This window comes from Adiantum capillus-veneris, chromosome 21 (assembly GCF_014529385.1).
Source record: "Adiantum capillus-veneris isolate H3 chromosome 21, ASM1452938v2, whole genome shotgun sequence".
Classification (NCBI taxonomy): domain Eukaryota; kingdom Viridiplantae; phylum Streptophyta; class Polypodiopsida; order Polypodiales; family Pteridaceae; genus Adiantum; species Adiantum capillus-veneris.
The window spans coordinates 95273904-95287519 of record NC_140951.1 but is presented as its reverse complement, the minus strand read 5'-3'; the positions used below and the strand labels follow the sequence as shown (position 1 = coordinate 95287519).

At 44.3% G+C, this 13616-nt stretch overlaps 1 protein-coding gene across 4 annotated transcripts in view; it reads left to right on the top strand.

Moving 5' to 3' along the window:
• NRPA2 (nuclear RNA polymerase A2) overlaps window positions 1-12885 on the top strand; it is a 164227-nt gene extending 151342 nt beyond the window's left edge. For 2 of the 4 annotated variants that reach the window (XM_086494002.1, XM_086494003.1), the window contains 3 exons: window positions 11346-11558; window positions 11640-11909; window positions 12201-12885. In XM_086494002.1, the coding sequence (XP_086350128.1) occupies window positions 11346-11558; window positions 11640-11909; window positions 12201-12617 (900 nt within the window). In that variant the 3' untranslated portion in view covers window positions 12618-12885. The remainder of the gene's footprint in view (window positions 1-11345; window positions 11559-11639; window positions 11910-12200) is intronic. The other 2 variants (XM_086494005.1, XM_086494004.1) reach the window with 1 other exon arrangement.
• Window positions 12886-13616: the final 731 nt, after the last annotated feature.

The following is a 13616-nucleotide window of genomic DNA, read 5'->3' as shown; positions in this document are numbered from 1 at the left end:
TCCTTATCAATGAAATGAGAAAGTATAGCTTTTGAAGAACTAGTATAGGTTGATACTTGTGCTTGATCAAGTGCTCGTCATAGGCACCATGCGCAGTGTGACGAGTATGTTAAAATTGTTGCCACAAAGTTGTTGACGTGGCTGCAAATACCAGATGGGTTAGGGCTTTTGACCCTAAACCCTGACCAACTAAAAGAACATGGCCGAGAGGCCTAAAAGCCAAAGAACATGACCAACTTGCAAAACTTGGTTGAGGGGCGTGTGCCTTAAGAGAAGGACCAAACCCTGTTGTGACTTGAGCTAGGGCGGGTGATGTCGGAGGCAATCCATGGCTTGGAGGGAGCACAGCAGAACAAGTTGAACGAGAGAGAGAGAGAGAGAGAGAGAGAGAGAGAGAGAGAGAGAGAGAGAGAGAGAGAGAGAGAGAGAGAGAGAGAGAGAGAGAGAGAGAGAGAGAGAGATCTCGACACCAGTAAAAAATAACACTATGTTTTTGATTGATTGTAAAGCCTTATAAAGTAAAAATATGCCATGCAAACTGTAAGTGGCCTGCATGCCTTGAGACTTGTTCTCACTGGCGTAGACATTATGGAATCTGGGCTTTCATACCCAACAATCCCCCCCTCAAGCCCGAACTGGACAAGCAACTCATGATACCTCGAGTTTTTGGTGTACTCGTCAACCGTGAGTTTTAGGTTCTCTCACAACCAAGGATTTCCGGTGTATCCATAACCTGGTGCTATGATAGGAACCCCCCCTTGAACGGATAGGGTGTAGGCCAAATATGTAGCTACCAAAAAAGTGGAGTTTTTGGTTCACTGCCAAACCTTGGGTTTATGGTGTACCCAGTAACCTCATGAGAGTGCAACAAAAATGGGCTAAGAACTGATATAAAATTGGGAGGTCTTACCACTTATCTGTGTGGCAGTGTCTATAACCCATACAATTTTTGACATGGCATGACCATAGTTGACAATTTATAGGCAAAAATAAGGCTTTGACTGAAAGTTTATGATGGTTTTGACAATAAAAGAGGACAAATTTATGACACCAAAAGTGACAAAAAATAGTTTTGAAAACTTGTACTGTATTCTCAAAGGAGATTCTCCTTTGTTCTGGCAATTGTCGATGTGTTCGAACATGTCGTAAAGCTTGCTTGGCACTTGGAACATGCCTATGCACTGCATGTATTGCAATTGCAGGTCTATCACCTTCTTGATCTTCAATACCAAATAAATCTTCATCGATCATAGTCCCAAGAACCTGCCTTGATTTGACACTCACTGGCACATGATGCATGTCATATACATTTGCTTGGGATGACCGAATGGTTATACCATTGGACATGTTGGTGTTTATTGCTCACGCCACCAAAAACAGGGGAGTTGTAGTCCTGCGTGTCGATGTGGAATGATTTGTCGGACACCGTATGCAACTTGCTTATCTACTAGGAGCATAGGATGTGAATAAGTTGCTCGAGGGACTGAGGGTGTGAATACACCTTTGCTCAAAGCCAATTGAGTGGCCACTTTAAACAAGTGTGTGAACTCGCAAAGAAAAAAAACGAGCTTCTGTTGCAGACGATGAGCAGTGAATAACAAACAGCAGCGCGATGTCGTCTTGATTCTGAGGAGCCTGTAGAGGCCGATTTGGGGTCGCTCAAGAGTCGCGATCGCTTCAGCAAGCCAAGGTGATGCTGTTCATGCAACCTTTGTGCGATTTGATGCAGGTCGTAAGTCTGCTCTTGCCTGTGTAAGTGGCCGTACCCACGTGTTGACTCGAACCGAGGCCAACAAGGCTCTGATACCAGTTGTTGTGACTTGAGCTAGGGCTGGTGATGCTGGAGGCAATCCATGGCTTGAAGGGAGCGCAGCAGAACAAGTTGAACGAGAGAGAGAGAGAGAGAGAGAGAGAGAGAGAGAGAGAGAGAGAGAGAGAGAGAGAGAGAGAGAGAGAGAGAGAGAGATCTCGACACCAGTAAAAAATAACGCTATATGTTTTTGATTGATTGTAAAGCCTTATAAAGTAAAAATATGCCATGCAAACTGTAAGTGGCTTGCATGCCTTGAGACTTGTTCTCACTGGCGTAGACATTATGGAATCTGGGCGTGCATACCCAACAAACCCAACTTGTCTAATAATTGTTAATGTGGAAATTCCATGCGGAAAACCCTAATAACACAGACAATAGCTAACATGGCATGATGTACGGATTTCCGCGCGTTGTGCTGGGAGATTTTGGTGCCAGCTTTTGTGATTTCAATGCTTTTCTAAGAGGCAGAGCCGAAGTGTCACAAACTGCTGACATGTCAAAGCCCTGAAGAATGGAGCCAACTTGCAGATCCTGGCTGAGGGGCCTAAAACCAGCTTATGGGGACCTCGTCCGATGGGCCCCCAATGACATAAAGAAATTAAAATAAAGCAAAACCCACCCACCCAACCACGCACAATTGATTACGTGGCAGCAATACGGATGCTTCGGAAATTACGCTGATAGTGCTGACATGGCAGGCCGTACGGATTTCCGCGTTTGGCGTTAACATGTTGACGTGGTAGGTTGTACGGATTTTCATAACGTTGGCAGCTCTTGGGCATTGCTTTTGGACCATATGCTTTTGAGTTTGAAGGCTTTTCACGTAAACTGCTTTTGGGGCCTAGGGTCTTTAAATATGAGGCTAGGGCTCATTCTCTGGCATGCTTCTTGGATAAGGTGCAGAGTCTGGAGTACTGGCTTGTACTGTGTTGATGCAATATAAAGAAATACCGAAAGGGCTCCAAGGTTTGGGGCCAATACTCTTTGGGGTGGAATTCGGCCACTCCGTGTCGCGTGTCGTCTCTCTCTTTCAGTTCAATTCTTATTGAAGTGCTAAAAGTCTATTCAGTCTCTTCTTTTCTATTGGCACGTGGTGCCCGTCTCCTGACAGTGGTATTAGAGCATCAGGCATGTGCTTTTTTGAAAGCATACCGGTCCTACAAAAGAGCAGACATAGCTATTGGAATTTTACTTGAAGTATCTTCGAGTCTCGACCCCAGACTTATTAGCCACTTCCACCCTTAATTCATCGCCCATCGGGCGCGCTCTCGTCTTCATCACTTTGTCCTACAGGGCATAAGCCATAAAGAACCCAAGATATGGAATTCATCGATTCAGCAGAATATTTGGAGTTTCTACTCAACGAGCTTCACGACATTCTCAGCAAAATCTTCCGATGTTGCAAAATTTTTTGAACTACATGTTACCTCCTCTGATGCCCCAGATGGTATCTCCTCCTGCATCAGAAAGTACGAGAGCTTCCAACCGGCAACCTTCTCAGTCGTCTGTTCCGAGCGGGGGGAGTTTTCAAGAATGTGGTGCAGCCATCTGACCCTGATCCAGTGCAACCGCCTTTGCCACCGCCATTGCCCCCACCTCCACCACCACTAGGCTACAATGGTTGGAGCCCATCTGGATACCTTTATTATCCATACCCGAGATATGCGCCTAACCAACCCAAAGATTTCAAAGATGGCGGTACGACAATCAAATTTTTCACTTTTTTCGGGGTGAAAGATCGCAAGAAAGCATTACAGTTCCTACAGCAATTTGACAACATCTATGCTTTGGGAAACTATACAGAAGAATCCAAGATTACTCGAGCAGCAGGATTTCTTAAAGATAATGCTATGCAATGGTGGGGTTCAATTGCAACACAACCGCATGCTCCAAGGACCTGAGAAGCTTTCAAGACAGTTTTTGCACGCAGCTACATGACTTCTATGTTTGAAGCCCGGATTTTGGCAAAGTGGGGCAACTTGAAAATGCTTGCCACCGAAACCATGGACGACTATAACCAAAGGTTTCTCGACGTGTACCTTTCGGTGTCCTTCTTTAGGATCGTTCCCTTGGAGGCCCAATGCGAGCGATACACCATTCGACTACCATCACCATTGCAGGAATATTGTCTCTCCAAGCAAGTTTCCACCATGCAAGACCTTATGCACCATGCCACGGTCAGCTACAAACTAATCAAGGGAAAGCTAGAGTTCACCACAGAAGAACCTCCGGCCACTAACCCCAACTCTCGGCAACAACGAACAAATTCTCGAGAGTCTCCTAAAACCCAACCGCAAAGGCCTTGTTTAACACCTCAACAACCAGACACCTTACTACAAGAAGGCCGATGCTTTGGATGTTTTCAAACAGGGCATAACCATTCTAGTTGTCCCCATCGGACTGATAGACCAGCGGAGCTGATGCCCGCACCAATGGTCGACAGAATCCCAACGCCACCTCCTGCTAAGAGAGCTAGACCCGCTATTGGACTAATTCTTGATATTTATGGCAACGTCTTGAGAGTACAAATGAATTGTGTCGAGCATATGGCAAAGTCAATGGCTTCAAAGCCCTTATTTTCTCTGACCCCGGAGCTACTGAGAACTTCATCCATCCAGAATTCTTAAAGCAGATGCACTTTGATTATGATGCAGAGGGTGGAGAAATTGAAGCTGAGCTAGCCACTGGGCAAACTGAGAAAGTGGTACCGCTCATTGGTGCCCTTTCAATGACTATCCAAGATTATCATGGAAAAGTTGATTTCCACATCATGAAGTTGGGCAATTGCGACGTTCTCTTGGGCATGCCTTGGCACGACAAGAATGATGCGACTCTCAAGGTTCGGAACCGAACCATCACCGTGATGGAGAAGGACAAGCCAGTCGTCCTCAAGAACAAAACCTCGAATGAACTCTCTACTTATTTTTCTTCATTGCTAGAATGTAGTGTTTGAAATTTTGTTTGAAATGGATGGTACGTGTTTTGAACTTGTCTTGGTGCCGATTTGAAATGTTTGACTCTGGTTTTAATACTAGTTTCAATGATTGTTGATTTAACTCCCGGGCGGAGTAGTGATAAATGTTGCTTTGGTATTTTTTGAACCTCTGGAGGACGCAGATGGGATGTCTGGGGAGCGTCTGGTTGTATGTTTGAAAAATATTATTGTTGTTACTCTTGGCCCGGACGTGGATGGTTATGCAGGAGGAGTATTAAGAAGTCTGAGTAGTGGTTACTGTCAGCACCTCCAAACGACGCACGTTGCTACTTGGGGGGCGTTTGGTTGTATAAGGCCTCTATATCTCCGGGCCCGGACCTTTTTAGGTTATGCGGGAGGAGTGATGAGGGAGTCGTTGAATATCTCCCTGGCCCGGACCTTGTTAGGTTATGTGGGAGGAGTGTTCATCGGCGGCTTTATGTTTCTATGTAGGCGTTTGCTTTTCTGAAAGCATACTAGTCCTTTCAAGAACACAAATTTGTGCCTAAGCCCACTCGATGGAGCTCTCCCCTTACTCTACCTTGTCTAGCTTCAGTGTATTGGCTACTAGACTCGCCTACTTGATTTAGTTGATGCTTGCATTGACTCCACATGCTACACACACCCATGGAGATGTATTCACGACCAAGAGCTGATTTGGGCTGATCTTGATGCTTACCATCACTTGTGATGTCATCCAAAGCTTTCCCTGGAAGCCTATATAATGGCTCACTATGTACTAGCACTGTAGTTCAATAATCAATCCAGTCTGTGCCTATTCTCTTTGTGCATTAAGTCTCCTAATTGTGCTTGGTGTGGCTGCACATGATGCTCTCACATCATCATGGATGCTAGCCTAATCTATCCACCCTAATCTATGTAGTTATCATGTGGTATCAGAGCTAAAAAGCTAGATTAAGTTTTCAATCTAGCACTAGGTCCCATGAATTTTGCAATTGCATTAATCTCTCTAAGCTAGCTCTCTCTCTTGCTTGGATGATCGCCATTCATAATTGCTTTGCATTGCATTTAGGTCTTTGTATAGTAAAAGATTGGATTTTTAATTTGTGTGTGTATGTGAGTATTGTGCTTAACTTAAACCTTGGTTTTTGGAGCTCATCACAATCCCAAAACTCTGCTAAATATATGTGTGAGCATGGAGATTTTCAAGAGCTCTCTAATGAGCCCCAACATGTTTCATTTCGAGCTCACACAAGGTTATCTGCTGCAAATCTCGGCATCCCCGACAAGGAGGCGCACTTGGTGGGTTGGTTAGGTGAGCTCACGCCTATTCTTGGAAGCGTGGAGTCCCGCTGTCAAAACCCCATCCCATTTTTGGGTAAAGCTTGCTAGCGGACGCGTGCGCTCTTCTTCAATACCGCCTAAAAGGACGTCGGTCCGGCAGTGGGAATTCACACGCCCTTGCTTCGCACTTGGACAACGCGCGCGCCCCCCCCCCCCCAAAGCTTCAGTTTACCTTTTGGTTGGGCCCATAGTAGTTCACGCGCAAACCATGTGACAAGGAATCTCTACATATAGGCATTCCGAAGGGCCAAGCATTTTTCGGCCCAGCAAAGGGGCTTTTCTCGCGCAACAAAATCGTGCCCAAGACTCTTATATTGCAGGCATTCCCACAGCTCAACAAACCTGCAACTTGATCTTCTAGCAGTAGTATTCTCATAACTTGCAACTCCGGAGCCTCAAGGGATTTTTTGGTGGACACCTCACATACCCTTTGCTCACTTAAAGCTTAAAGTTGCTTTCTTTGCATTGTAACACCCTTTTTTGTAAACCACGAGCTTCGAAGTATTTGTATTTTGTGAACGGGTGCTCCATAAAGTGGAGAGTGAATTTACAAACACTTTTGTGAATTCACAAAGGGAATTAGGCATTGCCCTATATCAAGGGTAAGACTCTTTTCCTCACTACACTTGGGGTGCACTATGGGTAAGGATAACCTTACTATTTTCGACGACCAAGGATTCCATACCAAGCAGATAAAAATAAAGGGGTACTTAATGAAGAAACAATTGTGGTCCACGGTCAAGCCATTGGGGGAGGAAGAGAGAATTGAGACTAGAGGGTCTCACGCATAGTTCACAGCACAGGATGAGTAAGCATTGGGGATCCTTCTCACCGCTGTAGGGGATAATTACATCCACTATCTAAACGAATGCACTACTTCATAAGATGCATGGGTCACGTTTTAGAGACACTTTGGAGCTATAGCCAAATACTTCAAAATCCTTCTCAAAAGGCAGCTCTATGTTCTTACTATGGAACAAGGAGAAAATCTCGGTTCTCTTTTCAACCGAATGAAGAGCATATGCACCCAATTGGCATACATTAGATGCTCGGTGGAGAACGAACACCAACTAGCCATTCTATTCAAAGCGGTACCAGATGCAAATTATGGTTAGATTGTCACAGTGCTGAAAGAAAAGGAGCTCGTACCAAAGTGGCTCCAAGAGCATGGGAAGAATATCAGAGACACAAAGACTGTTTAGGAGCTTTTGTCACTACATCATAAAGGAACCAAACAAAGCAAAGATGCAAACACTGCAATTGCGCCAACCACACATCCAACAAATGCTACCCTTGTGTGCATTGTGGGAAAAACAATCATGGGTATCATTGGTGTTTGTATAAAGATAAAAACAAAGATGAAGGCAAAGTCAAAATCCTTGAAGAATCTAATGAAGAAGACAATAGAGCAGTTTGCTACGTAGATGTACTCTGATGCACTCAATTTATTCTTTCCTACACCCTAGTTGCTTACAACTCTCTAGGGGAGGAACTTGTGTCCTATATGCCACAAATTGATCACGTGGCAGTGCCACCCGGACACACACGACAATTTGATGATGTGGCAGACAGTACGGACGTTTGCAAATGGTGTTGACAGGCTTTACAACGCGCTGGCGTGGCATGTCACAAGACGGGCACCACATGCCAATAGAAAAGAACAAACTGACAGACTTTTAGCACTTCAATAACAACTGAACTGAAAGAGAGAGAGCACACGCGACACAGAGTGGGGGAATTCCACCCCAGAGAGTATGGGCCCCAATCCTTGGCGCCCCTTTCGGTATTTCTATGTATTGCATCAACACAGTACAAGCCGGTACTCCAGACTTTGTACCTTCTCCAAGAAGCATGCCAGAGAATGAGCCCTTTGCACATATTTAAAGGCCCTTGGCCTATGAAAAGTAGTTTACATGAAAAGCATTCAAACTCAAAAGCTTCTGGTTCAAAAGCAATGCGAAAAAGTTGCCAGCGTAAATCACGGAATTCCGTATAATTGCCACGTCAGCAGTCAGTGCAAAACGTGGAAATCTGTATAGTCTGCCACATCATCAGTTGCTACGCAAGTCTTTCTGTGTGTGTGTGGGTCTTGCTTTATTTTAATCCTTCATGTCACTTGGGCCACATCAAATTGGGTTCCATAAGTTGGTAGGACTTCTTCTTCTGTTGTTGCTTGTTCTTCTTAGGGTTTAGGCCCCTCGGCCGGCATTTGTAAGTTGGCTCCATTCTTCAGGGCTTTGACACGTTAGCAGTTTGTGACATGGCAGCTGTACGGACGCCTGTGAAATGTGCTGACTCCTGATGTAGCAGACTATACAGAATCTCGCTTTTTGCGTTGACTGTTGACATGGCAAAACTGTATGGATTTTCTTAAATTGCGTTGATTGCTTTTACTGTAATTTTTGCACCAATTTGCTTTTGGAATATTGTGCTTTTCAGTTTATGGCTTTTTGGGGCTGTGCTTTTAGCATCCCTTTGTTAGAATAAAAAGGGCCCAAAGGCCTCACTTCTCAAGGCATCTGGACGTAGAGTCTGAGAGTTGAGGACCTGCGGGAGTTGTACTTTGCTCAAAGGTTAATATAAAAAGAAATACTGAAAAGGGCGCTAGTCTTTGGGGCCAATCTCTCTTGGCACGGAACTACGCGGGGCTGTGTCGACTTATTAAGTGTTGTAAGCGAATCTCTATTGTGTCGCGACAGATTCTAGACTTGGGCTATCCAAGTTTGTTACACTACACCCTTTTTGACTACCATTCTCAAGGGGAGGGACTTTTGGCCTACACGCTACTGCCACTACTCTCTAGATGGGAGGCTTAGAAGTTAGACCCCAATAGAAGGTACCTTTGACATTTGATGTGCTCGGACACAATTAGGGGAGGATTGTTATGAATTTGTGCCTAAACCCACACCATGGAGCTCTCCCCTTACTCTACCTTGTCTAGATTCACTGTATTTGCCTACTAGACTTTCCTACTTGATTTAGTTGATGCTTGCATTGACTCCACATGCTACACACACCCCCACACACACCCATGGAGAGGTATGCACGACCAAGAGCTTATTTTGGCTGATCTTGATGCCTACCATCACTTGTGATGTCATCCAAAGCTTTACAAGAAGCCTATATAAAGGCTCACTATGTACTAGCACTTTAGTTCAATAATCAATCCAATTTGTGGTTATTCTCTTAGTGCATTGAGTCTCCTAATTGTACTTGGTGTGGCTGCAGATGATGCTCTCACCATCATCATGGATGCTAGCCTATCCACCCTAATCTATGTACTCACCCGTTTTATCCCCTTCGTTTGGACAAACATAAGAAGTGTCCAATTTGAAAACATTCAAAATGTTGAAGAGTTTCTTGTTGACAAGTAATAAGGCAAGGAGGTACAGGTGGAGTCCAAGTGTTGCGAGAATCCTTGGAATTAGAGTGTTGTGGTCAAGGATTTTCTTTCAGAGCTTGTTCGATTTCAGGTGTAAATCTAAGTCTCTCTTTCATCAATTTGTATTTATGGCTGTTCATAAGCTCTTGAATGGTAGAAACCTGCTTGGACAGACAATATTCTTGAAGTGGAGAAGGTAGTCCAATAGTATAGCGCTCACACTGATCCTCCAAGGCTAAAGTCTTAGAGAAGGAGACAAGAACATAAATATTCAAAAATATCTTCCATGGTCTCAGTGGCTTCCATTTTCAAGTCGCCCCATTATGCAAGTAGTTGTACTTCAAATAAGGAGGTCAGGTAGCTTCAAGCAAAAATTTTCTTGAAAGCTTGCTGACTCCTTAGAGTGTGAGGCTTTGTGGATAAAGAACTTCACCACTGCATAGCATTATCTCTAAGGAAAGTGTTTGCTTTATATATCTTGGATTCTTCTGTGTAATTCCCTAGTACTTAGATATTGATGAATTCTTGAGGAAACTGTAACGCTCTCTTCTTATCTTTCATCCCAGGAAAAGTGAAAAATTTCACTGTAGATCCACCATCTTTGAAGTCCTTAGGTTGATAAACTGCAGGTACCGGTGGTGAATAATAGGGATATGCACATGTAACAGCAACCAAAAAATGAGGAAACAATAGCTGCCAAACAGCCTGCCGGTGATGGTCAGTAGTGCAGGAGCAAGGGTGGGAGGCCAACTTGATACCAAGTGTGACGCCCTCGTTCGGGACGTCGGGGAAACGGGACCGCGCCGGCTCACCTGCGTTGCAAACGGGACCTGCAGGCAAGCAAACGCATACACAAGAACGTAACTTGAAAACGGGACGCAAGAGGGACACGAGATTGAGGGACGCAAACGAATGATCACTATTGAAAGAAAAGTGCCGAATACAAGGGACGCGAAGATCGCATGAAAACGAGGCTCGCAAGTTGGGGGAAGTGGCACGGGCTTCCCTTATATAGCCAACAGCATAGGGTGGCCACCAATCTATTAAAAGACTATGATGACACTGTTAGGGATACCACATTTGCATGATTGCCTGAGGTCAATATTGGGGTTACAGTGAGAGAGAGAGACACCGAGCTGGGGGAAGGGAGGCTCCAAACCATAGCTGCTATCCAGGACCTTCATGGGCTCACTCTGTCTCCATTCTCTCCTCTAGGCCTGTAGATATGCATTGAGCATGATAGTAGTCAAAGCTCCATCAAGTCCTACATGACTATCCCCTACACTTTTTACACTCATGCACATCAACAGACACTTTATGGGGGGCACCCTTTGTTGTATTTTATGTTATCCAGATGACACAGACAGTTGTATATTTTTTTGCTCATAGGTGACTTCTCTGTTTTTTTTCTACAAAAAACAAGTGAAAAGGAAGTCTTATGAGGCACTTAAATGAAAGGACCCATTACAAACTACAAATCAAAGAAGAATTCATTGCTCCGCATGCAAAAGTCAAATGAATACCGGTCACTCTTCTTCACGAAGGCTTGTCTTGGAAAGCCCATACAAAAAGAACCCATCCAGCACACCCCCAATCCCTTTTCGATGTTGTTTGTTTTCTGGAAATTTGCCCAACCTTTTCCATTGATGAGGGGTTCTTTTTGCTGGAAGAGAGCTTCTCAGATTTGCTAATTAGTGCATCTTATCGAAAGGTGGTAGATTCACTGTCTTGCTAACTTTATTAAGATGAAATGATACTTAAATAATGCATACCAAGAACCTGATGAAAAACCTGTAAGAATGCCATTGACAACTATTCTTATTTTGTTCAATTCTCACTACATGGTTATTTTATCTTACGCTCTCTTTCAGGTAACGATACGCCTAAGGCAAGAACGTAATCCAGTTATTGGTGACAAGTTCAGTAGCAGACATGGCCAAAAAGGTATCTGCTCGCAACTGTGGCCGGATGTAGACATGCCTTTCTCACATGTGACTGGCATGCGTCCTGATATAATTATCAACCCTCATGCATTCCCTTCAAGAATGACCATTGGAATGCTCTTGGAATCAATGGCAGCAAAGGTATGGATTTGTGTATCAATAATTACCGTCTAACCATTCCTCCATTTACCTGGCTATTAGACATGCTCATTCTGTTGTCAGGGTGGTGCATTGGAAGGGAAATTTGTCGATGCTACTCCCTTCAAGGATGCCATGAACTTCTCATCAGAAAGAACTGATGTGTCTGCCGTGGGCAATAACAAAGGAACTGCTGTTGATGAATACGGCAAGGTATTACGAGCACATGGGTTTAATTACCATGGTACAGAGGTTATGTACAGTGGAGTGTTTGGGACAGAGCTGGTTTGTGAAATTTACATGGGAGTCGTATATTATCAACGTCTACGGCATATGGTGTCGGACAAATTCCAAGTAAGTTTTTTCTGTGTTTAATGGTGTGTATACCGCTGTTAGTGAGTCAAAATTAGGGAGTTCGTAATATCAACAAGTGGTCCTTTGGATGACTGTCGTGAGTTTGTATGTTTGAAAGGTGAATGCGGGCTCTTTGTAGATTAATCTATGGCTCTTGTATTTTTGGAATATGTCCCTTTGTTTGTCATTTTTGGTAACTAGCAGGCATCTCTCTCTTCCTTTTTGATTGGAATGGTCTCGCTGCTGCAAAACACTAATAGGTGGTTGTTTTCTGCTAATTCTCTCTTGTAGGTACGATCAAGAGGTGCGGTAAATCCAGTAACTCAGCAACCAGTAAAGGGCAGATCGGCTGGGGGGGGTATCCGATTTGGAGAGATGGAGCGTGACTCACTTCTAGCCCATGGTGCTGCCTATTTACTGCATGACAGGATGCATACCTGCTCTGATTATCACATTGCATCTGTTTGCTCGCTTTGCGGTAGCCTAATAGCGCCGATGAGTGATAGTCAGTCCAAGCAGGGGCAAAGCCACTTGCCGACAGTAGGCGGCAGGATAAAGAAGGCAACATGTAGATACTGTAAAACTGGGAAAGGGATCGAGAAAGTTGCGATGCCTTTTGCTTTTAGATACCTAACTGCGGAACTCGCTGCCATGAATGTTAAGCTGACCCTGAAAGTGTCTGATGATGCAAGGCATGCTGGCTCTTAATGCCAATTGCAACTTTGATTGTCTTGATAATGAGCATGTTCTCTCTCTCTCTCTCTCTCTCTCTCTCTCTCTCTCTCTCTCTCTCTCTCTCTCCAGTTTTTCAATGTAATATTTCTACATGACCTTATGTAAGAGTTCAAGATTGTACAAAGCATTGCAGTATTGCAAGCTTTGGTGATTAGAAGAAAATGTTAAGAAGGTGCTCTTTAGCTCCTGGGACACTGACTACAATTAGAAGCCTTAGGTATAAAAGATACTTTGTGAAGTGCTTCACTAACTTCTTAACACTTGAATGACTTGTGTGTACGTTGCTTGCGCATACTTGTTTTCTTTGCTATGCATTCTATGTCCAATTTTTCTAAGCATGTGTATATGTGTAGAGCTTGTATAAGTGTGGGCATTGTGGGACCATGGGTACAAGCTTTTTGCTTTATTGCCTATGTGTGCCTGCTTTTAGAGAGGAGTGTATTGTAGTGAGCTCACCTTTGGGTGGGTGTGTGTGTGTGTGTGTGTGAGAGAGAGAGAGAGAGAGATGAAATGAACTGAAATGAAATGTTATATTAACGTCTTCAAAAGGCCAAAGTGACCTATGAGACCCGAAAGTTACAAGGTGGTGGATCTGATACAAAGTCAAGAGTAACAAAATAACAACACTACAAGCCAAAGATATAAACTATGGGATCCTAGATTGGTCGATGCGAACTAAGCAAAAATGGGCGGCTTGTTGGGATAGCTGAATCACACGATATCTAGCATCGGTCGTTGGTGGATCTCATCAATCTCCTCCATGGTTAGTAGTCTCTTCGGGCGTCGTGCATGCTTGGCGTGAGTGCTCCGAATCTTTTGATGTAGCCTTTGTCGATGCTGTGTAGTCCTCCGCAATCGTGAGTGCCTGGATTTCCCTTGTTCAGTCGCTCGGTCGATCAGTCAATCAGTGTGCCTCTTGTGTGAGACGAGGGGGAGCTCTGCTGTGGGAGTGGCTCTTGCGGCTGTCCCGTG